The 25,966-nt window shown below is 49.6% G+C and overlaps 1 protein-coding gene and 1 pseudogene across 2 annotated transcripts in view; both read left to right on the forward strand.

Moving 5' to 3' along the window:
- Positions 1-25,966, forward strand: part of LRP4 (LDL receptor related protein 4) — a 64,143-nt gene that overhangs the window by 17,141 nt on the left and 21,036 nt on the right. Inside the window, exons 3-22 of the mRNA XM_026454087.2 lie at positions 1,790-1,906; positions 2,191-2,304; positions 2,665-2,781; positions 3,136-3,264; positions 3,492-3,611; positions 4,313-4,438; positions 4,982-5,107; positions 5,299-5,433; positions 6,012-6,137; positions 6,482-6,712; positions 8,233-8,389; positions 14,227-14,444; positions 14,591-14,767; positions 15,180-15,302; positions 18,217-18,425; positions 18,579-18,660; positions 20,454-20,559; positions 22,022-22,223; positions 24,891-25,080; positions 25,168-25,299. Coding sequence (XP_026309872.1) covers positions 1,790-1,906; positions 2,191-2,304; positions 2,665-2,781; positions 3,136-3,264; positions 3,492-3,611; positions 4,313-4,438; positions 4,982-5,107; positions 5,299-5,433; positions 6,012-6,137; positions 6,482-6,712; positions 8,233-8,389; positions 14,227-14,444; positions 14,591-14,767; positions 15,180-15,302; positions 18,217-18,425; positions 18,579-18,660; positions 20,454-20,559; positions 22,022-22,223; positions 24,891-25,080; positions 25,168-25,299 — 2,937 coding nt within the window. The remainder of the gene's footprint in view (positions 1-1,789; positions 1,907-2,190; positions 2,305-2,664; positions 2,782-3,135; positions 3,265-3,491; positions 3,612-4,312; positions 4,439-4,981; positions 5,108-5,298; positions 5,434-6,011; positions 6,138-6,481; positions 6,713-8,232; positions 8,390-14,226; positions 14,445-14,590; positions 14,768-15,179; positions 15,303-18,216; positions 18,426-18,578; positions 18,661-20,453; positions 20,560-22,021; positions 22,224-24,890; positions 25,081-25,167; positions 25,300-25,966) is intronic.
- LOC111533303 lies at positions 8,944-12,283 on the forward strand (annotated as a pseudogene). Its single transcript, XR_003309387.1, has one exon. The product of XR_003309387.1 is annotated as a ubiquitin carboxyl-terminal hydrolase 10 pseudogene (transcript).

Genomic DNA, 25,966 nt, shown 5'->3' on the forward strand with positions numbered 1-25,966 from the left:
CAGTGGCCGGATCTCGGCTCACTGCAAGCTCTGCCTCCCGGGTTTACGCCATTCTCCTGCCTCAGCCTCCCGAGTAGCTGGGACTACAGGCGCCCGCCACCTCGCCCGGCTAGTTTTTTTGTATTTTTTAGTAGAGACGGGGTTTCACCGTATTAGCCAGGATGGTCTCGATCTCCTGACCTCGTGATCTGCCCGCCTGGGCCTCCCAAAGTGCTGGGATTACAGGCTTGAGCCACCGCACCTGGCCTATATTTTCTTTAAATGTCCCTTTTCCCCTAGCATGGTAACATCTGCACAGTTGGCCAGGGTGACCTGTCTTGGATATATAGAAATATCCCTGCTAAGCCAGTTGTCTGGATTAGAGGTGCAATCTCTGACCTACCTGTGGCATCTATGTCTGAGGCTGACTAATTAGTCTAATGGGAACGGCCGTACAACCTGGACCTCATTAACCCTAACCAGTTCAGCTAATTGTGTTGATGATAAATGCTTCACTTTCATGTAGCATTTTCATAGGCATTATATCAAAAGGCCTCTATGAACTGGGTATAATTATCCCCATTGTACAGCCAAAAAGACTTCAGCTCAGAGAGGGTAAATGACTTGCTCAGAGTGCTACGTAATTAACTGGAAATTGAGCCCAGGTGTGTCAATCATTTAACAAGCGGAAAGGAGGGGAAAAAAAAGCGCTTCTTTCTCTTGCTCATGTTTTTCTTATGTTTTCTTAGTGCCTGTGAGTTCTTTGGGTTATTCTTCTTCCCCTGCCCTGTGAACCCCTCACCACAATTGCCTTCTGAATCTCTGTCTTAGCTGTAGTTTCTGCTAAGCTTCTCCATCAGCTGGGGATGAGCCTAGGAGTCAGTAAGGAATGACTATAAAACAGACAAGGGGGCTGGGCGTGGTGGCTCACTCCTGTAATCCTAACATGTTGGGAGGCCGAGGCAGGTGGATCTCTTGAGTCTAGGAGTTCGAGACCAGCCTGGCCAACATGGCAAAAACCCGTCTCTACTAAAAATCCAAAAAAAAAAAATTTTTTTTTAAAAGCCAGGCGTGGTGGTGGGCACCTGTAATACCAGCTACTCGGGAGGCTGAGGCATGAGAATTCCTTGAACCCAGGAGGTGGAGGTTGCAGTGAGCTGAGATCACACCACTGCACTCCAGCCTGGGCGACAGAGTGAGACTCTGTCTCAAAAAAAAAAAAAAAAAAAAAAACTCCCCAGGTATGGCAACGCATGCCTGTAATCCCAGCTACTCGGGAGGCTGAGGCAGGAAGATCACCTGAGGTCAGGGGTTCGAGACCAGCCTGGCCATCATGACGAAACCCTGTCTCTACTAAAAATACAAACAACAAAACAAAACAAAAAAAACTCCCTGGGTGTGGTAAAGCATGCCTGTAATCCCAGCTACTCGGGAGGCTGAGGTAGGAAGATCACCTGAGGTCAGGGGTTCGAGACCAGCCTGGCCAACATGACGAAACCCTCTCTACTAAAATGCAAAAAATGCAAAAAAACAAAACAAAACAAAAAACCTCCCCCGGGTGTGGTGAAGCATGCCTGTAATCCCAGCTACTTGGGAGGCTGAGTCAGAATCTCCTGAACCAGGAGGCGGAGGTTGCAGTGAGCTGAGATTGCGCCACTGTACTCCAACCTGGGCGACAGAGTGAGACTCGGTCTCAAAAAAGGAAAACAAAAAAGACAAGGGAATTTGGAGTAAAAGGCTATCTGGCCTAGTTGAGCCTGACTAAGTATACCAGGTTGATTGATTTTTCCTTCCTTTTCCTGGGATTCAGTGCTACCTACCTGTTCCCCTCTCGACTTTCACTGTGACAATGGCAAGTGCATCCGCCGCTCCTGGGTGTGTGACGGGGACAACGACTGTGAGGATGACTCGGATGAGCAGGACTGTCGTAAGTGTTGGCAGGGGCTGGGCGGACTCCATTGAGTTCTATTGGGAAAGGATTTTCAATCAGAAAGCGATGCCCCAGGTCCACATGAGCCCTTGTGTTTTCAGCACTTGGTCCTGTCCTTTCACTTCCTCTAGCAGTCAGATAAGCTGCTGAGAGGCAGCCACCTCCTTCGGAGCCCTCGGGGCAGCACTGGAGCTACTTGACTGCTCCGGAGGGCTTTAAGTCAGGCTTCCAGGCACCAGACCCCCACTGCCTGCAGCAGCCTGACTGTTCTGTGTCCACAGCCCCCCGGGAGTGTGAGGAGGACGAGTTTCCCTGCCAGAACGGCTACTGCATCCGGAGTCTGTGGCACTGTGATGGTGACAATGACTGTGGTGACAACAGCGATGAGCAGTGTGGTGGGTGGCCCCAATGGGGGGAGGCAGACAAGGTGGCCAGTGGGTGGCCTGGCCATAGGAAGAGATAGAAGCAATGGCCCCAGCACTGCCAAACCTTGAACTGCCCAGATATCTGGAGCAGCTAGAGGAAGGCAGAGGGGGCAGAGCCGCTCAGACCCCGGAGAAACTGTGGACCAGGAGGCTGAGGCCCAGTCTCTCCAGGGCCTCCATTCTTCATGGAGAGTCTGCACTGACTCTGGGGTGCCTTTCAGGGCCTGGGTCAGACCCGCCAAAGCCAGTGAGGTTGGGGAGTCAGAGAGGAGGGTGAGAGGGTTGCCTGTGGGGCCCTCTCAGAACTGCTGTCCCATCGCATCCCCTCAGACATGCGCAAGTGCTCCGACAAGGAGTTCCGCTGCAGTGACGGAAGCTGCATTGCTGAGCACTGGTACTGTGACGGTGACACCGACTGCAAAGATGGCTCCGATGAGGAGAGCTGTCGTGAGTGGCCCCAGACCTCAGGCTGTTGGGTTGGATGAGGGCACATGGTTCTGCCCATGGGCTAAGGGTGAGGCTGAGGGGTGCATATACCAAGGGCAAGGAGCATGGGTGCCTCAGCAGCAGCTCCTCCTGGGCTGAGCTAGGGAGGGACCAAGTTCCCCAGGTGGGAAAGGAAGGCTCCCTTTGGTCCACCTGAATATGGGCGTCTATAAGGGCTGTCCCAGATGAAACCTGGTTGCATCTCACTTGAAGAAGCTCTCCTGCCTGAGCATCCTGCCTGCTTGAGGAATCAGGGCCCCTCTCCTTCATCCAGGCCTGAGTGTATGCCCCTCCCCACCCCTGCCTTCCTTCCAGCCTCAGCAGTGCCAGCACCTCCCTGCAACCTGGAGGAGTTCCAGTGTGCCTATGGCCGCTGTATCCTCGATATCTACCACTGCGACGGCGACGATGACTGCGGAGACTGGTCGGACGAGTCTGACTGCTGTGAGTGCTCCGGCCAGCTGGGAGGCGGGGAGGCCAGACTGGGAAGAACTCCTCGGGTGGCAAGGCACAGGTGCCAGCTGGGGCAGGAGTTCAGAGAGGAGTTTCTGGATTTTCTGGTCCCTCTTGGGAAGAGATGGGGGAACTGGGATTCTGGGACTGTGGCTTCTAGTCTGCCGTGGGACACTGTGCACAGACTGGCTAGAGACACAAGTCTTGTGTTTCCCTAGCCTCCCACCAGCCCTGCCGCTCTGGGGAGTTCATGTGTGACAGTGGCCTGTGCATCAATGCAGGCTGGCGCTGCGATGGTGACGCGGACTGTGATGACCAGTCTGATGAGCGCAACTGCAGTGAGTGGGGGAATGGAATTAGGCTGGGCTTGAACTAAGGAGAAGGCTTGTGGAGCCAAAGAGGCCCCTACCGGCTGGGCATGGTGGCTCACGCCTATAATCCCAGCACTTTGGGAGGCCGAGGCGGGTGGATCACTTGAGGTCAGGAGTTCGAGACCAACCTGGGCAACATGGTTAAACCCCATCTCTACTAAAAATACAAAACTTAGTCGGGTGTGGTGGCAGATGCCTGTAATCCCAGCTACTTGGGAGGCTGAGGCAGGAGAATCGCTTGAACCCAGGAGGCAGGGTTTGCAGTGAGCCAAGACAGCATCCCTACACTCCAGCTTAGGTGACAGAGTGAGATGACATTTCAAAAAAAAAAGACAAAGAGGCCACTACCCATAAATCTTGAAGACACTGGGTAAGACCACCATGTATAGTTGTGTAGGTCGTGCACTGTGCAGAGGCAATATGTTCAAAGGGAAGCCAGTCACATAATAGATTTATATACTCATCATGGCAGTTTTCCAGCAGATGGCAATAAAGTGTCTTGAGGAAAGGATACCTTTTTCTGATTCACACAAAGACGCCATATAGACCAGCTGTGATCCTGGTGTCAAGAGTGGCATGGGTACTGACATAAGCTGCAGTTTTGGGTGGCAGGGAGAATTTCAGGCTGAAATGGGGCCCACCTTTCATTAGGCCTTTGCTTTGCCCAGCCACCTCCATGTGTACAGCAGAACAGTTCCGCTGTCGCTCAGGCCGCTGCGTCCGCCTGTCCTGGCGCTGTGATGGGGAGGACGACTGTGCGGACAACAGCGATGAAGAGAACTGTGAGAATACAGGTGGTGTCTCCCGGGGTGCCCCAGAACCCTTATCCTATAGTTGGGGTGGAAGGGTGGAAAAGAGGGTGTTATTGCTGTCTTTCCAGTTGGGTTGAGGTTTTACCAGTGTAAAATCCAGGTGCATCATTAACCTGCGGCCTTATGGCCTGGAGCATGGTATCAGAGCTGTGACAGCTGTGAGTTTCAATTGCCACTCCTATTCTAACTCACACACAGCCAGTGCCTTTAGCTCTGGTCTACTGAGGAAGGACTACCTTCCATCTGGCAGCCCCCATGGGTGCTCCCCTGGCCATACCCAGTACTGAGCATGTGGATGTAGTTTTTCATTCTGTTCCATATTCTTCATCATCCCACTGTGGTGTCCTGGGGAGAAAGCGAATGCAGACATCCAGCCAGCCCTGTCTGAGCTGCTTCCTGCCCAGGACCCTCACCCTCCCACCTTGAGTCTCATCTGTCTCCAGCTTACCCTAGAAAATGACAGACTCCCATCTCTTTGTTGACCCAAGCCCTGCCTTGCTGTGACCTGACCCTCCCTCTCCCTAGGAAGCCCCCAGTGTGCCTCGGACCAGTTCCTGTGTTGGAATGGGCGCTGCATTGGGCAGAGGAAGCTATGCAACGGGGTCAATGACTGTGGTGACAGCAGCGACGAAAGCCCACAGCAGAATTGCCGTGAGTGTCCCCAGTGGGCGGACCTGGCCCATGGTTTGTGGCCGAACCCCACCCATAGGGTTCAAAGGGAATCCTCCCTCAGGACTCTTGCAGCTTTGGGAGCTGTTGTTCCTGGTCCAGGTGGAATGCCAAGTTGGCTGTCTGGGGGAGGATTCTGGGCTCAACTCCCAACTCTGGCTTGGCTGGCACAGGGCCCCGGACGGGTGAGGAGAACTGCAATGTTAACAACGGTGGCTGTGCCCAGAAGTGCCAGATGGTGCGGGGGGCAGTGCAGTGTACCTGCCACACAGGCTACCGGCTCACAGAGGATGGGCACACGTGCCAAGGTGAGCTGAGGCCTGGTTTGCAGCAGAGTCGGGGTTCTGAGCAGGGGCAGCAGACAGGCAGCCGTGTTTCCTATGGGTCAGGCATGTGAAGGCTGTGACCTCATTTCATCCTCACAATAACCCTAGGAGGTGGGGATCATCCTTCCCATTTCACAGATGGGGAAACTGAAGCACAGAGAGGATAAGTAACTTACCAAAGGCCACACAGCTGATGAGCAGCAGAGTTGGGATTCCAGCCCAGGTCTGCATGACCTTAAAGTCCTTAATCATTTCTTTTTTTTATTTTTTTGAGATGGAGTCTTGCTCTGTCACCCAGGCTGGAGTTCAGTGGTGCGATCTCAGCTCACGGCTGCCTCCGCCTCCTGGGTTCGAGCAATTCTCCTGCCTCAGCCTCCCAAGTAGCTGGGACTATAAGTGCGTGCCACCATGCGCAGCCGCCCTTAACTATTTCTTAGACAACCTTCCCGCTAGGCCTGGAAAGTAGATGGGGATGTGGGCAGAAAAGCAGCTCGCCAGCCTGGGAGCAGGGGTGGGAAGACGACAGAAGGGAGATCTCTTGACGTGCCTGGTGTTCCCAGATGTGAATGAGTGTGCCGAGGAGGGGTATTGCAGCCAGGGTTGCACCAACAGCGAAGGGGCTTTCCAGTGCTGGTGCGAAACAGGCTATGAACTACGGCCCGACCGGCGCAGCTGCAAGGCTCTGGGTAAGGGCTGTTGGCACTTGGCTGGGTGGGCAGAGGGCTGAGCATGGAGGAAGGCCAAGTGCTCTGGTGCTCAGGGATTTGCAGAGAGGTAGAGAGATTTCCATCGCAGTAAAACGGAGCAACAGTTGCATTCTGAGCCCCAAGAAAAGCTGCCGTGGTGGAGTGGGGTGGGGAGGGGTGGAGGATTATAGTTTAAGGGTTGCTACTCTTCTGGTACTGATGCTGACAGCCTGGGGCATGCCCCCGTGGGCACGTGGCTCCATCGGTCAGCTGAAGACCTGCTGATGGGTACCAGGGGCAGCTCTGAAACCCAGTGGGGACCCCATGTTTATATTGTGTCCCAGGGCCAGAGCCTGTGCTGCTGTTCGCCAATCGCATTGACATCCGGCAGGTGCTGCCGCACCGCTCTGAGTACACACTGCTGCTTAACAACCTGGAGAACGCCATTGCCCTGGATTTCCACCACCGCCGCGAGCTTGTCTTCTGGTCAGACGTCACCCTGGACCGGATCCTCCGTGCCAACCTCAACGGCAGCAACGTGGAGGAGGTTGTGTCTACTGGGCTGGAGAGCCCAGGTAGGAAATGAGCCCCCATGGAGAGGGGCAGAGCCATGCCACACGCGCAGCAACGGTGGGGGGAGCGGGCCAGTGGTTTGCAAACCTTAGGGAGGGAAATCTTAGCTGGAGCTCTAATATAGAAAACATTTGTTAATATATATCAATTTTATAGGTTCCAGGGAAATCTTAGCTGGAGCTCTAATATAGAAAACATTTGTTAATATATATGAGTTTTATAGGTTCAAATATAACATTTGCTTGTGATTGAGCTCATTCAGTGAGAATAATCAGAGCACGTTGGTGGTTGTAATCATGGGAATCAGATTGATGGATGACAGAGTTCTCTATCAGCCTTTGCATCTAGTTTATTTCTGAGTTTTGTTTCAATTGCTTAGTATTAAGAATATTTGGATTGACCTGGATAAGTATATCAAAATGTTTTATAGGTTTTAAAAAAACAGGCCAGGCGCGGTGGCTCACGCCTGTAATCCCAGCACTTTGGGAGGCCGAGGTGGGCAGATCATCTGAGGTTGGGAGTTTGAGACCAGCCTGACCAACATGGAGAAACCACATCTCTACTGAAAATACAAAAGTTAGCTGGGCGTGGTGGCACATGCCTGTAATCCCAGCTACTCAGGAGGCTGAAGCAGGAGAATTGCTTAAACTCAGAAAGCAGAGGTTGTGGTGAGCCAAGATCGTGCCATTGCACTCCAGCCTAGGCAACAAGAGCAAAACTCCATCTCAAAGGAAAAAAAAAAACCAGAAACAGGCCAGGAGTGGTGGCTCACGCCTATAATCCCAGCACTTTGGGAGGCTGAAGCAGGTGGATAACCTGAGGTCAGGAGTTTGAGACCAGCCTGGCCAACATGGCGAAACCCCGTCTCTATTAAAAATACAAAAGTTAGCCAGGCGTGGTGGAGCACGCCTGTAATCCCAGCTACTTGGCAGGCTGAGGAAGGAGAAATGTTTGAACCCAGGAGGTGGAGGTTGCAGTGAGCTAAGATCGTGCCACTGCACTCCAGCCTGCGCAATGGGAGTGAGGCTGCATCTCAAAACAAACAAACAAACAAACCATAGAAACAGCTCACTTGGCAATCTCAGACTATTTTACAAACAGGTGAAGTGGTCAAATTCTAATTTGGTATCAAGCACATTGGACTCAAATGCTTAGAGAACTTCTGAAATGCCTCTGCAAAACCCTAGATGACAATTTACAAACCCCAGGGTCAGAGCAGTGGGGGACCCTGGGAATGCGTCAGGGAGGCGGAATTCAGGAAGTGAGGTGTGGTTGGCTGTGAGGAGGAAGTGCATGCCCTTGGACAGTTACTTGACTTTTCTGTGCCTCACTTTCCTCATCCTCATGGAAATTACAGTATCTAGCTCACAGAGTTGTGATGCTTAAATGAATTCATGTATCTAAAATGATGACAATAGTGCCTGGCCCAAGAAATTGCTTCCTGTAAGAGTTTGCTCTTGTTACTATGGGAAAGGGGAGCCTGGGTTGACTCCTTGACATTTTTTGTGCTACTTCTCACCAGGGGGCCTGGCTGTGGATTGGGTCCATGACAAACTCTACTGGACCGACTCAGGCACCTCAAGGATTGAGGTGGCCAATCTGGACGGGGCCCACCGGAAGGTGCTGCTGTGGCAGAACCTGGAGAAGCCCCGGGCCATTGCCTTGCATCCCATGGAGGGGTAAGTTGTATCTCAGGCTGCTGAATCTCTCTTGCTACTTCTCGGGACAGCTCCCAGGCTACCTGGACTAGATGTTCTGGGGGTACATCTTCAAAGTGTGGTGTAGCTGGGTGTGGTGGCTCATGCCTGTAATCCCAGCACTTCGGGAGGCCGAGGCAGGTAGATCACCTGAGGTCAGGAGTTCGAGACCAGCCTGGCCAACATGGTGAAACCCCATCTCTGCAAAATACAAAAATTAGCCAGGCATGGTGGTAGGTGCTTGTAATCACAGCTACTCAGGAGGCTGAGGCAGGAGAGTCGTTTGAACCCAGGAGACGCAGGTTACAGTGAGCTGAGATTGCGCCACTGCACTCCAGCCTGGGCAACAGAGCGAGACTCTGTCTCAAAAAAAAAAAAAAGGTGTGATGTTAATAACATGGGCCGTGTCCCCCACACACTTGAGTCTGGATCCTGGCTCTGTAGTAACTGGCTATGTGGCCTTGGGCCAGTTAATCTCTGTCTGCCTTGTTTACTCATTTCTAAATTGGTGATTAAAAAAAATACTTCCGAGGCGCGGCGGCCGATGCGAGTGTGTATGTGCGGGTGAGAAGATGGCGGCGGCGGGGGAAGCAGCGTGAGCAGCCGGAGGAACGCCGAGTCCCATTGAAACGGGCAGCCATGGCCCTCCACAGCCCGCAGTATATTTTTGGAGATTTTAGCCCTGATGAATTCAATCAGTTCTTTGTGACTCCTCGATCTTCAGTTGAGCTTCCTCCATACAGTGGAACAGTTCTGTGTGGCACACAGGCTGTGGATAAACTACCTGATGGACAAGAATATCAGAGAATCGAGTTTGGTGTCAATGAAGTCATCGAATCCAGTGACACTTTGCCGAGAACCCCCAGCTACAGTATTTCAAGCACACTGAACCCTGGCCCCTGAATTTATTCTCGGTTGTACAACTTCCAAAACAACCCCTGATGGTATCAGTAAAGAAGCAAGCTATGGCTCCATCGACTGCCAGTACCCAGGCTCTGCCCTCGCTTTGGATGGAAGTTCTAATGTGGAGGCGGAAGTTTTGGAAAATGATGGTGTCTCAGGTGGTCTTGGACAAAGGGAGCGTAAAAAGAAGAAAAAGCGGCCACCTGGATATTACAGCTATTTGAAAGATGGCGGTGATGATAGTATTTCCACAGAAGCCCTGGTCAATGGCCATGCCAGTTCAGCAGTCCCGAACAGTGTCAGTGCAGAGGATGCAGAATTTATGGGTGACATGCCCCCGTCAGTTACGCCCAGGACTTGTAACAGCCCCCAGAACTCCACGGACTCTGTCAGTGACACTGTGCCTGACAGTCCTTTCCCCGGAGCACTCGGCAGTGACACCAGGACTGCAGGGCAGCCGGAGGGGAGCCCCGGGGCTGATTTTGGTCAGTCCTGCTTCCCTGCAGAGGCTGGCAGAGACACCCTGTCAAGGACAGCTGGGGCTCAGCCCTGCATTGATACCGATACTACTGAAAACCTTGGAGTTGCTAATGGACAAATACTTGAATCCTCGGGTGAGGGCACAGCTACCAATGGGGTGGAGTTGCACACCACGGAAAGCATAGACTTGGACCCAACCAAACCCGAGAGCGCATCACCTCCGGCTGACGGCACAGGCTCTGCATCAGGCACCCTTCCTGTCAGCCAGCCCAAGTCCTGGGCCAGTCTCTTTCACGATTCTAAGCCCTCTTCCTCCTCGCCAATGGCCTATGTGGAAACTAAGTATTCCCCTCCCGCCATATCTCCCCTGGTTTCTGAAAAGCAGGTTGAAGTCAAAGAAGGGCTTGTTCCAGTTTCAGAGGATCCCGTAGCCATAAAGATTGCAGAGTTACTGGAGAATGTAACCCTAATCCATAAACCAGTGTCGTTGCAACCCCGCGGGCTGATCAATAAAGGGAACTGGTGCTACATTAATGCTACGCTGCAGGCACTGGTTGCTTGCCCGCCGATGTACCACCTGATGAAGTTCATTCCTCTGTATTCCAAAGTGCAAAGGCCTTGTACGTCAACACCCATGATAGACAGCTTTGTTCGGCTAATGAATGAGTTTACTAATATGCCAGTACCTCCAAAACCCCGACAAGCTCTTGGAGATAAAATCGTGAGGGACATTCGCCCGGGAGCTGCCTTTGAGCCCACATATATTTACAGACTCCTGACAGTTAACAAGTCAAGCCTGTCTGAAAAGGGTCGACAAGAAGATGCTGAGGAATACTTAGGCTTCATTCTAAATGGACTTCATGAGGAAATGTTGAACCTAAAGAAGCTTCTCTCACCAAATAATGAAAAACTTACGATTTCCAATGGCCCCAAAAACCACTCAGTCACTGAAGAGGAGCAGGAAGAACAAGGTGAAGGAAGCGAGGATGAGTGGGAGCAAGTGGGGCCCCGGAACAAGACTTCCGTCACCCGCCAGGCGGATTTTGTTCAGACTCCAATCACCGGCATTTTTGGTGGACACATCAGGTCTGTGGTTTACCAGCAGAGTTCAAAAGAATCTGCCACTTTGCAGCCATTTTTCACGTTGCAGTTGGATATCCAGTCTGACAAGATACGCACAGTCCAGGATGCCCTGGAGAGCTTGGTGGCAAGAGAATCTGTCCAAGGTTATACCACAAAAACCAAGCAAGAGGTTGAGATAAGTCGAAGAGTGACTCTGGAAAAACTCCCTCCTGTCCTCGTGCTACACCTGAAACGATTCGTTTATGAGAAGACTGGTGGGTGCCAGAAGCTTATCAAAAATATTGAATATCCTGTGGACTTGGAAATTAGTAAAGAACTGCTTTCTCCAGGGGTTAAAAATAAGAATTTTAAATGCCACAGAACCTATCGGCTCTTTGCAGTGGTCTACCATCACGGCAACAGTGCGACGGGCGGCCATTACACTACAGACGTCTTCCAGATCGGTCTGAATGGCTGGCTGCGCATCGATGACCAAACAGTCAAGGTGATCAGCCAGTACCAGGTGGTGAAACCAACTGCTGAACGCACAGCCTACCTCCTGTATTACCGCCGAGTGGACCTGCTGTAAACCCTCTGTGCGCTGTGTGTGCGCCCAGTGCCCGCCTCGTAGGACGCCACCTCACACTCAACTTCCCGCCTCTCTTTAGTGGCTCTTTAGAGAGAAACTCACTCTCCCTTTGCAAAAGTGGGCTAGAATGAAAAGGAGATGCCTTGGGGTTCGTGCACAACATAGTTTCTGTTGACTCTTCCAAATCAAAATCACTTGGTTGAAACAGACTGTCGCTTGATTTTAGAAAATCCACAAAAACCCATATTTCTGAAATAATGCTGATTCCTGAGATAAGAAAGCGGATTTGATCCCCAGTCTCATTGCTTAGTAGAATAAATCCTGCACCAGCAACAACACTTGTAAATTTGTGAAAATGAATTTTATCTTTCCTTAAAAAAGAAATTTTTTAATCCATCACACTTTTCTTCCCTACCCTTTAGTTTTTGATAAATGATAAAAATGAGCCAGTTATCAAAGAAGAACTAGTTCTTACTTCAAAAGAAAAATACACATAAAAAATAAGTTGCTGGTTCCTAACAGGAAAAATTTTAACAATTGTGTGGAGAGAAACTGCTTACGTACACATTGCAGATCAAATATTTGGAGTTAAAATGTTAGTCTACATAGATGGGTGATTGTAACTTTATTGCCATTAAAAGATTTCAAATCGCATTCATGCTTCTGTGTACACATAATGAAAACTGGGCAAATAATGAAGATCTCTCCTTCAGTCTGCTCTGTTTAATTCTGCTGTCTGCTCTCCTCTAATGCTGCGTCCCTAATTGTACACAGTTTAGTGATATCTAGGAGTATAAAGTTGTCGCCCATCAATAAAAATCACAAAGTTGGTTTAAAAAAAATAAATAAATAAAAAATAAAAAAATAAAAAAAATACTTCCGTCATAGTTGTGTGAAGATTAAATGAGGTGATGCATTTTAAATTGCATATAATACACATTAGATAAGTTGTAGGTGTTTAGTATTTTTATTATTCGCTCATAAGGTTGACCTAATTAATACAAATTAAGTTATTAGTAATTCATAAGAATTGTAATTAATTATTATAGCCTAAAAATTAATAGAGGGGCCAGGCATGGTGGCTCACACCTGTAATTCCAGTACTTTTGGAGACCCAGGTAGGAGGATCACTTGAGTCCAGGAGTTCAAGACCAGCCTGGGTGACATGGTGTGGCCTCATCTCTACAAAAATTTTTTTTAAATTAGCCTGACTTAGTGGGTGCATGACTGTAGTCCCAGCTACTTGGGAGGTTGAGGTGCAAGGATGGCTTGAGACTGGGAGGTCGAGGTTGCAGGGAGCCATGATTGCAACACTGCATTCCAGCCTGGGTGACAGAGTAAGACCCTGTTTCAAAAAAAAGCTAAATAAATAAAATTGAGAAATCTGGTCGGGTTCAGTGGTTCACGCCTGTAATCTCTCAGCACTTTGGGATGCTGAGGTGGGCAGATTGCTTGAGCCCAGGAGTTCAAGACCAGCTTGGGCAACATGGCAAAACCCCGTCTCTATAAAAAGTACAAAAATTAGTTGGACTTACTGATGCATGCCTGTAGTCCCAACTACACAGGAGGCTGAGGCAGGAGGATCACCTTAGTCCCACAGTTCGAGACTGCAGTGAGCCATGATCATGGCACTGCACTCCTGGATGACAGAGTGAGACCCTATCTCAAAAAAAAATTAAATTTAAAATTCAGAAATCTGAATTAAAGAAAAACTCCCGAAATGAATTTCTTACGTCTGGCTTTTAAAAATTCTATTCAATCAATGAAGGGAGTGTCTTATAAGGTCCTGCAGTATGTGTCAACTGTTTTAGAAACTGTGTGTGTGTGTGTGTGTGTGTGTATAAAATACAAAAGGGACCGGGCGTGGTGACTCAAGCTTGTAACCCCAGCAGTTTGGGAGGTCGAGGCAGGTGGATCACTTGAGGTCAGGAGTTTGAGACTAGCCTGGCCAACATGGTGAAACCCCATCTCTACTAAAAATACGAAAATTAGTTGGGCATGGTGGTGGGTGCCTGTAATCCCAGCTACTCAGGAGTCTGAGGCAGGAGAATCACTTGAGCCCCGGAGGTGGAGGTTTCAGTGAGCTGAAATCGTGCCACTGCATTCCAGCCTGGGCAACAGAGCGAGACTGTCTCAAAAATAAAATAAAATAAAATACAAAAGGCAGTGGAAGAGACTGTGACAAAGAAGAAAGTGCCTGTCCTAATATTACATTGTATTGTCATTTATGAGGCTTTGTCTGTTTTGTTCACTGCTGGATTTCCAGTGCCTAAGATAGTATGACCTGCCTGTTGCCAGTATGAAAAAAAAATTACTAAATGAATAAATGCCCTGTCTAAAAACATTTAAACTCAAACACTTAAAAAGCATTCTGAGGCCAGGCATGGTGACTCATGCCTGTAATCCCCGCACTTTGGAAGGCCGAAGCAGGAGGATCGCTTGAGCTCAGGAGTTTGAGACCAGCCTGGGTAACATAGCAAGACCTCATCTCTACTACTACCAAAAAAAATAAAAAAATTAGTTAGGTATAGTGGTACTAGCTGCTCAGAAGGCTGAGGTGGGAGGCCTTCTGAGCCCAGGAGATTGAGGCTGCAGTGAGCTGTGATCGCACCTGCCCTCCAGCGTGGGTGACAGAATGAGACCCTGTCTAAAAAAAATGCATTCTGTGAACCAAACATTGGAGTCCCCTGAGTTAAATGGATAAAAGCCCCCTACCTGATTATTCTCCTGGTTACCTACCCGTTTTCTGCTGCCCACTTCCCAATTTACTTTTCTCTCTTCCTAGTACCATTTACTGGACAGACTGGGGCAACACCCCCCGTATTGAGGCCTCCAGCATGGATGGCTCTGGACGCCGCATCATTGCTGACACCCATCTCTTCTGGCCCAATGGCCTCACCATCGACTATGCTGGGCGCCGTATGTACTGGGTGGATGCTAAGCACCATGTCATCGAGAGGGCCAATCTGGATGGGAGTCACCGTAAGGCTGTCATTAGCCAGGGTGAGCCCCTTCCTTCACTCTCCATCTCTTATCCTCCTGCCCCGTCCCCCAGGAGCCTTGGCAGAGGCTTTGTGTAGGTGCCAGGCCTGGGCCGAGAGACCATGGCAGACCATGTCCAGACTGAGGTCTTCCTGGACTTTCCCCAGGCCTTCCGCATCCCTTCGCCATCACAGTGTTTGAAGACAGCCTGTACTGGACAGACTGGCACACCAAGAGCATCAATAGTGCTAACAAATTTACAGGGAAGAACCAGGAAATCATTCGCAACAAACTCCACTTCCCTATGGACATCCACACCTTGCACCCGCAGCGCCAACCTGCAGGTAAAAAACTGCCCACTAGGTGAGCCAAAGTAGTCTCATGATTGAGGTGGCCTCTGGTGCCTCTGAGAACTTTCCTTCCCCTTAGGAGTTGCCATTTCTTCTGATGGGGAAATCCAACAGGGCACTGACATGGGCTAACTCCTCCCTCTGCTGGACATTCAGGGCAGTACAACAAGATTCACGAAAAGACTCATTAGGCTTCACCGTTCCCATCTAATTCAGGCAGACATTTACGGGCCATCTCTTCTGTGCCGGGTACTCACTGTGCTAGCAGCGGGGGCAGATGTCAAAAATAATAAGACATAGTTTCTCCCTTCAGGGAACTATCACCCTACCTAAACCCCTATTCCTTAGTCTTGGGGTCACTTTTGCAAATCTTTGCTAATCCTCTTGCCCTGGGCTCTTTGAGCAGGGAAGAACCGCTGTGGGGACAACAACGGAGGCTGCACGCACCTGTGTCTGCCCAGTGGCCAGAACTACACCTGTGCCTGCCCCACTGGCTTCCGCAAGATCAGCAGCCACGCCTGTGCCCAGAGTAAGTGGGTCTGCAACACCAGCCTCTATGGAGGCTGTTGTGAGGATGGGGAGAAGGAACAAGGGATAGGAGGTGGAGGGATTGCCTGTGGTGGGAAAAACCACATTCCTCAGGGAGCCCTGGAGAGGAAGAACTTAAGAGGCTGAGGGATCTTCTATCAAAGCTGAGGACTGAGGACCCAGCTCTAGCTGCTGAAGGCTCAGCAACACTACCCGGTCGAGTGTGAACACCTGCAATCAGGCTCATGTGTCATTTTACCAGGCAGGATACCTTCTCCATAGGCAGCAAGAGGGTTTTATGCTCTTCTAGAAAACAGGGGAATGATTTCCTACCTTTTTACCTTTAGCCTCACCCTGTTGAAGACTTTCTTTCGGCCCTTAAACCAGGAAGCCAAAGTTAGAATCTCTGATGATGTTCTGTATGAGCAGGTCCTGGATAAATATGTGTCAAACAAGTGGAAGATTGTGGGATTCCCTGGTCTCTCCCTGAACTACTACTTTGGCTTCCTTTGGGCTCCTGCGGGGTTACTGCTTTGAGACGGTAGCCCTGGACAGCCCTGCACATGATGACTTTTTCTAAGAATAGTCCAGAGAGGAGCAGTCCGGGCGTATGGCATGACCAGCAGGGGGCCTGGGGTGATTCCTCACACATCAGCAGCTGTTCTTGTTTACTGCTGCGTACCCGACTGACCCTCTGAAATCTGGGTAAAATAAAATTCTCCTGGGACCTGGGTCCTTTCTAGAGAGTGTGGTTAGGGAAAACATTCAGAAGTTTCATTCATACACATATTAACTAAGAACCTAATTTCATGCTCTGAGTTTTCCCCTTGCATTCTTTTTTTTTTGAGACGGAGTCTTGCTCTGCCGCCCAGGCTGGAGTGCAGTGGCCGGATCTCAGCTCACTGCAAGCTCCGCCTCCCGGGTTCACGCCATTCTCCTGCCTCAGCCTCCCGAGTAGCTGGGACTACAGGTGCCCGCCTCGTCGCCCGGCTAGTTTTTTTGTATTTTTTAGTAGAGACGGGGTTTCACCGTATCAGCCAGGATGGTCTTGATCTCCTGACCTCGTGATCCACCTGTCTCGGCCTCCCAAAGTGCTGGGATTACAGGCTTGAGCCACCGCGCCCGGCCTTTTTTTTTTTTTTTGAGACAGAGTTTTGCTCTTGTTGCCCAGGCTGGAGTGCAATGGCACAATCTTGGCTCACTGCAACCTCCCCTTCCCAGGTTCAAGCGATTCTCCTGCCTCAGCCTCCCAAGTAGCTGGGATTACAGGCATGTGCCACCACGCCTGGCTAATTTTGTATTTTTAGTAGAGATGGGGTTTCTCCATGTTGGTCAGGCTGGTCTCAAACTCCCAATCTTAGGTGATTCGCCCACCTCAGCCTCCCAAAATGCTAGGCTTACAGGCATGAGTCACTGCACCCGGGTATTTTTTTTTTTTTATTTTAAAGAGTCATTCTGGGCCGGGTGCGGTGGCTCAAGCCTGTAATCCCAGCACTTTGGGAGGCCGAGACGGGCGGATCACAAGGTCAGGAGATCGAGACCATCCTGGCTAACACGGTGAAACCCTGTCTCTACTAAAATACAAAAAACTAGCCGGGCGAGATGGCGGGTGCCTGTAGTCCCAGCTACTCAGGAGGCTGAGGCAGGAGAATGGCGTGAACCCGGGAGACGGAGCTTGCAGTGAGCTGAGATCCGGCCACTGCACTCCCTCCAGCCTGGGCGACAGAGCGAGACTCCGTCTCAAAAAAAAAAAAAAAAAAAAAAAGTGTCATTCTGTCGCCCAGGCTGGAGTGCAGTGGTGTGATTTTGGCTCACTGCAACCTCCGCCTCCTGGGTTCAAGTGATTCTCCTGTCCCAGCCCTGTGAGTATCTGGGATTACAAGTGTGCACCACCACACCCAGCTAATTTTTGTATTTTTAGTAGAAATGGGGTTTCACCATGTTGGTCAGGCTGGTATTGAACTCCTGACCTCGTGATCTGCCCACCTCCCAAAGTGTTAGGATTACAGGCATGAGCCACCACACCCGGCGTTGTTTTTTTTTTTTTTTTTTTTTTTTTTTGAGACAGGGTCTTGCTCTGTCACCCAGGCTGGAGTGCAGTGGTGCAAACAGTGCTCACTGCAACTTTGACTTCCTGGGCTTAAGCAAGCCTTCTGCCCCAGGCCCCTAAGTAGCTGGGACTACAGGCATACACTATCACACCTGGCGAATTTTGTGGGGTTTTTTGTTTGTTTGTTTGTTTGTTTTGTTTGTTTTTGAGACAGAGTCTCACTCTGTCACCCAGGCTGGAGTGTGGTGGCATGATCTCGGCTCACTGTAACCTCCACCTCCCAGGTTCAAGCTATTCTTCTGCCTCAGGCTCCCAAGTAGCTGGGATTATAGGCACCTGCCACCATGCCTGGCTAATTTTTGTATTTTTAGTAGAGATGGAGTTTTACTACACTGACCAGGCTGGTCTTGAACTCCTGACCTTGTGATCTGTCCGCCTCAGCCTTCCAAAGTACTGGGATTACAGGCATGAGCCACCGCGCCCAGTGAATTTTGTATTTTTAGTGGAGACAGGGTTCCACTATGTTGCTCAGGCTGGTCTCAAACTCCTGAGCCCAAATGATGCCCCCACCTCAGCCCCTCAAAGTGAAAGTAAGAAGACAGAAAAGTTGAGATGAAGCCGACAGATGCTTAAACAGCATGCACTTCTGGGACCGTGGTAGAGTCTGTCTCCATTTGATTTAGAAGTCTGATTCTGCCAGCATGGCAGTGCTTAAAGAGAGCCTGAGGTATAAAGCATAGGGGGCAAAGGGCACCAGATCCCAGGAAGTGTGATTGAACCAGATGTCATGCAGGTGAGCATCTGTGTCTGTCACTGTTCTTGGATTTAGAGCATTAAAAGAAGACCCCTTTCGGCCTTTGATCAGGTCTTGACAAGTTCCTGCTTTTTGCCCGAAGGATGGACATCCGTCGAATCAGCTTTGACACAGAGGACCTGTCTGATGATGTCATCCCACTGGCTGACGTACGCAGTGCTGTGGCCCTTGACTGGGACTCCCGGGATGACCACGTGTACTGGACAGATGTCAGCACTGATACCATCAGCAGGGCCAAGTGGGATGGAACAGGACAGGAGGTAGGGCCCAGCGTGGGGAGATCGAGGGGTGGAATCTGCCATCTCCAGGGTAAGGGCTTCCCATACCTTTGCCAACCTTGAGAATTGGTGGAGTTTGGGCTCCAGTACTAGAGTGGAAGTACAGTTGGTGATACAGCTTTACTTCCTGCCCAGGTGGTAGTGGATACCAGTTTGGAGAGCCCAGCTGGCCTGGCCATTGATTGGGTCACCAACAAACTGTACTGGACAGATGCAGGTATGTATAGGGGAGCCATAGCCTGCCTGGCTCCCTGGGATTCCTCTTGTTTAAAACCCTGGCCTCAGATAGAAGGGGCCCAGTGCCCCTCCTGGGCCACTTCTGTCTTCACCTGAAGTCCTTGGTAGGTCAGAAGCAGGAGGTCTGCTGCAGAGCTGAAGTGAGAAGCTCCCACGTGAGAAGCTCACATTGTGGCAGCTGCTTCTGCTGTGTAGTTGATGCTGGGGAGTGTTTTAAGGTATCTCAGGTCGTGAACCTATGCCTTGTGGTTTTCTTTCCCTAACTTTCTGGGTAAATCAGGCTTTGTTTTTTTTTTTTTTTTTTTGAGGTGGAGACTTACTCTGTCGCCAGGCTGTAGTGCAGCGGCGCGATCTGGTCTCACTGCAACCTCCCCCTCCTGTGTTCAAGCTATTCCCCTGCCTCAGCCTCCCGAGTAGCTGGGACTACAGGCATGCACCACCATGCCCAGCTAAGTTTTTGTATTTTAGTAGAGATGGGGTTTCACCATGTTGGCCAGGATGGTCTTGATCTCCTGACCTCGTGATCCACCCATCTTAGCCTCTCAAAGTGCTGGGATTACAGGTGTGAGCCACTGCGCCCGGCCAAATCAGGCATTTTTAATTAGCCAGTTGGGTTTGGGAGGCAAGGGGACACCCTGAACAAGTGCTACTCAGCGTGTGGTTGCTGGACCACAGAGGCTGACGACAACCTTGCCTCCTCTGCGTGGCAGCATCAGCATCATCTGGTAAGTTGTTGGACATGCAGATTCTTGGGCCCCACCCTAGACTTACTGAATTAGGGCTGGGCATGGTGGCTCACACCTGTAATCCTAGCGCTTTGGGGGACCAAGGCAAGATCGCTTGAGCTTAGGAGTTCAAGATCAGCCCGGGCAATATAGCAAGACCCCCCAGACCCCCCCAATTTTTTTCTTTTAATTAGCTAGGTGTAATGGTACATGCCTGTAGTCCCAGCTACTTGGGAGGCTGAAGTGGGAGGATTGCTTGAACCCCGGAGTTTAAGGCTGCAGTGAGCCACGATCGCACCACTGCATGCCAGCCTAGGCAACAGAGCAAGACCCTGTCTTCAAAAAAAAAAAGACAAGACTTACTGAATCAGAATCGTAGGGGGTTAGTGAGCATGAAATGGACTAGAATTTTTTTTTTTTTAGACGGAGTCTCGCTGTGCTGCCCATGCTGGAGTGCAGTGGCACAGTCTCAGCTCTCTGCAACCTCTGCCTCCCCGGATTCAAACAATTCTTCTGCCTCAGCTTCCCAAGAAGCTGGGATTACAGGCGTGCACCACCCATGCCCAGCTAATTTTTGTATTTTTAGTAGAGACGGGGTTTTACCATGTTGTTCAGGCTGGTCTCGAACTCCTGACCTCATGATCCACCCGCCTTGGCCTCTCAAAGTGCTGGGATTACAGGCGTGAGCCACCACGCCCAGCCAAATATTTTTATTTAAAAAAAAAACTTTGGGTGTTAGGTTCAGGAATCTGTGTTTTAACAAGCTCTCCTGATTCTTAATGCACACTAAGGTTTGAGAATCATCGCCTTAAATTATGGTTGCCTATGTTGGGGAAGTCTTGCTCTTTCAAGAAATCCAGCTGACCACATCGTTGAATTTCTTCTTACGGTTCAAGTCACTAAATTTCCATTGTGCATCTGTCACAAAATATCTTTTGAGTACCTACTCTGTGCTCCGCTGGCACATACCAGGCTCCTGTGTTGGCCATGGAAGGTAAGAGCGTGAATGAACAAGACTAGAATTAATCTCTGTATCCCTTCTTGGTAGGTACAGACCGGATTGAAGTAGCCAACACAGATGGCAGCATGAGAACAGTACTCATCTGGGAGAACCTTGATCGTCCTCGGGACATCGTGGTGGAACCCATGGGCGGGTGAGTGGCTGCCCCTTGGGAATGACCTCCACCCACCCCTCCCAAGATCTGAGTTCCAGAGAGAAGTCAAAAGATTAGGAAGAGTGATGGATATACAAGGAAGCAAGAGCAGCTACAGAAACCAGAGGCTGGTGACAACTTTGTACTCTCTGTGGACAAGGAAACTTTTCAATTCTTCCTTTCCTTATCTCGTTTTTATTGTTGGTTAGCTTACCAAAGTAACTCCTTGTTAAAAAAATTTTAATCTGTAGAAAGTAAAAATTCTCTGTGATCTCACTCTCCAGCAGTAAGTTAACAATTTAGGGTATTTTTTTTCCAGGTTTTCTACTAAATGTATGTAAACATTTGTTGTTGGTGGTGATGGTTTTGGTTTTACAAAAATAGCATATTTTTGTGACTTTTTTCTGCTTGCCTATATATCTTGTGTATCTTTCCAGTTGAGTGTATAGATCTACCTTGTTTTTGTTGTTGCTGTTTGTTTGTTTTGAGACAGGGTCTTGCTCTGTGGCCCAGGCTGGAGTGCAGTGGTGCAAATCACGGCTCACTGCAGCCTCAACCTCCTGGGCTCAAGCAATCCTCCTGCCTCAGCCTCCCAAGTAGCTGGGACTACAAGCACAGACCACAATGCCTAGCTAATTTTTCCAGGTTTTTTTTTTTTTTTTTTTTTTTTTTTTTGTAGAGATGGGGTCTTGCTTTGTTGTCTAGGCTGGTGTCAAATTTCTGGGCTAAAGCAATCCTGCCTCAGTCTCCCAAAGTGCTGGGATTACAGGTGTGAGCCACTGCACCTGGCCTATGTTGTTCTTACTGGTTACATAGAGTTCTGTTAAATTATTTAACCCATCCAATGAATAAACATTTCTTTTTTTTTTTTTTTTTTTTGAGACAGGGTCTCACTCGTTGCCCAGGCTGGAGTGCAGTGGCGCAATCATGGCTTACTGCAGCCTTGCCCTCCTGGTTTCAAATGATCCTCCTATCTCAGCCTCCCAAGTAACTGGGACCACAGATGTGCACCACCATATCTGGCCCTTTTTTTTTTTTTTTTTTTGGTAGAGATGGGATCCTACTATGTTGCGCAGGCTGATCTCAAACTTCTGGGCTCAAGCAATACTCTCAACTCAGCCTCCCAAAGTGCTGAGATTATAGGCATGAACCATGGCACCTGGCCAAGGAAACATTTCTTATTCATTTTCACCCCTCCTCTTTCTTTATTCCCATGTACACTTTATTTGCTGAGTTCTGCTTAAGCTGTGGCCTCTGCTTTTATTAAGACCCTGTAGCTTTTGATAATGATAGAAGACAAGGCATTCAGAGATAGCTCTGAGCCCAGGGCTGGCTGGGCTGGACACTGAAGCAGGAGGCTGAGGTAGCTACTTCAGGCAGAAACCCTGAAATCCTAGGTATTCTGAGTCCCTGCTGGATGTTAACTAGCTTGTAAGACCTCCCTTGCCTTGCCTTTGCCCAGGTACATGTATTGGACTGACTGGGGTGCGAGCCCCAAGATTGAACGAGCTGGCATGGATGCCTCAGGCCGCCAAGTCATTATCTCTTCTAATCTGACCTGGCCTAATGGGCTAGCTATTGATTACGGTTCCCAGCGGCTATACTGGGCTGACGCCGGCATGAAGACAATTGAATTTGCTGGACTGGATGGCAGTAAGAGGAAGGTAAGGGTGGCACTAAAACATCTTCCCCCGGCCTTAACAGCCTCCAGGATGATACTTTTCGGCTGGCACTGGTACTGATCGGAGCTAAGGGGACCAGCATGGGGCATGTGCTGTTTCTCTGAGGCTGTGGGTGCTGTCCAGAGCTTGGGGGCAGGGGTGGGAAAGGGCTACTGGTTGATGATGAAAAGACTTGTGTGGATTATGAGCTGGGGATGTAAATGCACAAACTTTCCTGTGAACCAGCACAACTATTGCTTGTTAATTACCAGTTGCACTGTGGGCCCATGATTGATCTCTTTTTGTTTTTATTTTGGTATAATTTCAAACTTACAGAAAAGTTGCAAGAACAGGTAAAAAGAATACATAAATAAAATTTTGTGGCCGGGCGCGGTGGCTCAAGCCTGTAATCCCAGCACTTTGGGAGGCCGAGATGAGTGGATCACGAGGTCAGGAGATCTAGACCATCCTGGCTAACACGGTGAAACCCCGTCTCTACTAAAAAATAGAAAAAACTAGCCAGGCGAGGTGGCGGGCGCCTGTAGTCCCAGCTACTCGGGAGGCTGAGGCAGGAGAATGGCGTAAACCCGGGAGGCGGAGCTTGCAGTGAGCTGAGATCCGGCCACTGCACTCCAGCCTGGGCGATAGAGTGAGACTCCATCTCAAAAAAAAAAAAAAAAAAAAAAAAAAAAAATTGCCACATTTGCTTTATCATTCTGTTTCGGTATACACTATTATTTTTTGGAGCTGTCTAAGATTAGAGTGCAGACAGCCTACCCTTGACTCCAAACTATTCCTGTGCACATTTCCTAAATTCAAGGATGTTGTCTTACATCACCACAGTACAATGATCAAAATCAGGAAATTTAACATTGATCCAATATTACTGTCTTTTTTTTTTTTTTTTTTTTTTTGGTTTTTGGTTATTTAGAGGTAGGGTCATGCTCTGCCACCCAAGCTGGAGTGCAGTGGTGCGATACTGGGTCACTGCGCCCTCGACCTCCTCGGATCCTGAGTAGCTGAGACTACAGGCATGAGGCATAACGCCTGGCTAGATTTTTTTTTTTTGGTGGAGACTTCCTGTATTACCCAGGCTAGTCTCAAACTCCTGGCCTCAAACGATCCTTCTGCCTTAGCCTCTCAAAGTGCAGAGATTACAGGCGTGAGCCACCATGCCCAGCCCAATATTACTGTCTAATCATAGTCCTTGCTCAATTTCACTACTGATTGCCTCAATGATGTCCTTTATAGCTCCCCTCACCCCACTTTTTTTCTTTGTTAATCTAGGATCCAATAAGGATCACCCATTGTGTTTAGTCATTATGTCTCTTTTAATTTTTATTTATTTATTTATTTTTAGACACTCACTCTGTGGCCCAGGCAGGAGTGCAGTGCCACAAAGATGGCCCACTGTAACCTCAACCTCCTGGGCCCAAGGGATCCTCCTGCATAGCTGGGACCACAGGCACCTACTACTGCAACCGAGCTATTCAGGAGCCTACGGGTTTGAGGCCACTCGGCTGATTTTTTTTTATTTTTTGTAGAGATGGGGGGGTCTCACTTTGTTGTCTAGGCTAGTCTTGAACTCCTAGCCTCAAGCAATTCTCCTGCCTTGACCTCCCAAAGTGTGGGTTTATAGGCATGAGCCACCACACATAGCTTGCTTTTTTTTTTTTCTTTTGAGACTGCAGTCTTGGTGTGTTGCCCATGCTGACCTGGGCTCAAGGGATCCTCCCATCTGAGGCTCCTGAGTAGCTGGAGCTGTGTACCACTGGGCCCAGCTAATCTAGTCTCTTTACTCTCTGATCTGGAACATTTCCTCAGCTTTTCTGTGGCTTTCTTGACATTTGCGTTTTTTGTTTGTTTGTTTTGTTTTGAGACAGAGTCTTGCTCTGTCGCCCAGACTGGAGTGCAATGGCACAATCTCGGCTCACTGCAACCTCTGCCTCCTGGGTTCAAGCAGTACTCCTGCCTCAGCCTCCCGAGTAGCTGGGATTACAGGCGCCCACCACTACACCCAGCTACTTTTTGTATTTTTAGTAGAGACAGGGTTTCTCCATGTTGGCCAGGCTAGTCTCGAACTCCTGACCTCAGGTGATCCGCCCACCTTGGCCTCCCAAAGTGGACATTTGCATTTTTTAAAGAGTAAAGTCCAGTTTTTTTTTTTTTATAATGTCTCTCAACTTGGATTTATCTAATGTTTCCTTGTGACTGGATTCATAGTGTGCATTTGCAGCAGGAACACTACCCTAAGTGAAGTCACGTCCTTGAGTTCTCAGTGTGTCTCATCAGTAGACACAGGTGTTGGCCTGTTCCATTATTGTGATACTTACTGCCATTGTATGGTTAAGGTAGTGTCCACTGTAAAGTTGCTATTTTTTTCTTTTGTACTTAATAAGTAATTTGTACGGAGATACTTTGAGATGATGTGAGTAACAGATGACTTCCAACATATTCCAATGAAACCATCACATGACCCTTAGAGCCAGGCACGATCGAGTCACAGATTGATAGAGCAAGGCTCAGAGAGATTTTATAAGTAGCTCTTACTAGAGGTCACACAGTAGGTGTTAGTGGGAGAGCCACTTTCTGAGTCCACAGTGAGCTCTTTACCACTGCTCTGTGCTGTCAGACTTTGTTGAAGATGACACAGTGTTGGGGCCCTGGCAGGTGCTGATCGGAAGCCAGCTCCCCCACCCATTTGGGCTGACCCTCTATGGAGAGCGCATCTATTGGACTGACTGGCAGACCAAGAGTATACAGAGCGCTGACCGGCTGACAGGGCTGGACCGGGAGACTCTGCAGGAGAACCTGGAGAACTTGATGGACATCCATGTCTTCCACCGCCGCCGGCCCCCAGGTGAGCAGCCCTTGGCTCGCATTGGCTTCTCCTTGGCCCTCCTATGCCCTAACCCTCCCCATTGAACGTCCCCTCCTCTCTACCCAGTGTCTACACCATGTGCTATGGAGAATGGCGGCTGTAGCCACCTGTGTCTTAGGTCCCCAAATCCGAGCGGCTTCAGCTGTACCTGCCCCACAGGCATCAACCTGCTGCCTGATGGCAAGACTTGCTCACCAGGTGAGTGAAAGCATCACAGATCTAGATGCAGCCTCTCTGGGAGGGGGCAATGACTCTCTTCCTTCCTTGCAGATGGGCTCCAATGTGATCTGAGAAACCAGGAGTCCTGCTGCTTCTAGAGGCCCAGGGGAGAGACTCGCGGCTTTTAGAAAAGGGGAGGGGCCTGGGGAGAGGCCCTTGGAAGCAGATAGAAAGGACTGGAGGCAGGGTCCACCTAGTTCTTATGATGTCTTCATGCATATTAGATAAAGTTGCTCCTTTCTCAAGACACTTTCCTCTCATCTCTTAGTACATTGTCCTAATATACTGATTTGGTTGGAATAAGATACTTCTGGCTGGGCACGGTGGCTCACACCTGTAATCCCAGCACTTTGGGAGGCCGAGGCAGACAACTTACTAGAGGTCAGGCGTTCAAGACCAACCTGGCCAACATGGTGAAACCTCGTTTCTACTAAAAACACAAAAATTAGCCAGGCACAGTGGCATGTGCCTGTAATCCCAGCTACTTGGGAGGCTGAGGCAGGAGAATTGCTTGAACCCAGGAGGCAGAGGTTGCAGTGAGCAGAGATCACGCCACTACACTCCAGCCTGGGCAACAGAGTGAGACTCTGTCTCAAAAAAAAAAAAAAAAGACACTTCTAACTGCCTAAAATTGGTATAATAAAAG

This window comes from Piliocolobus tephrosceles, chromosome 13 (assembly GCF_002776525.5).
Source record: "Piliocolobus tephrosceles isolate RC106 chromosome 13, ASM277652v3, whole genome shotgun sequence".
In the NCBI taxonomy this organism is placed as follows: Eukaryota; Metazoa; Chordata; class Mammalia; order Primates; family Cercopithecidae; genus Piliocolobus; species Piliocolobus tephrosceles.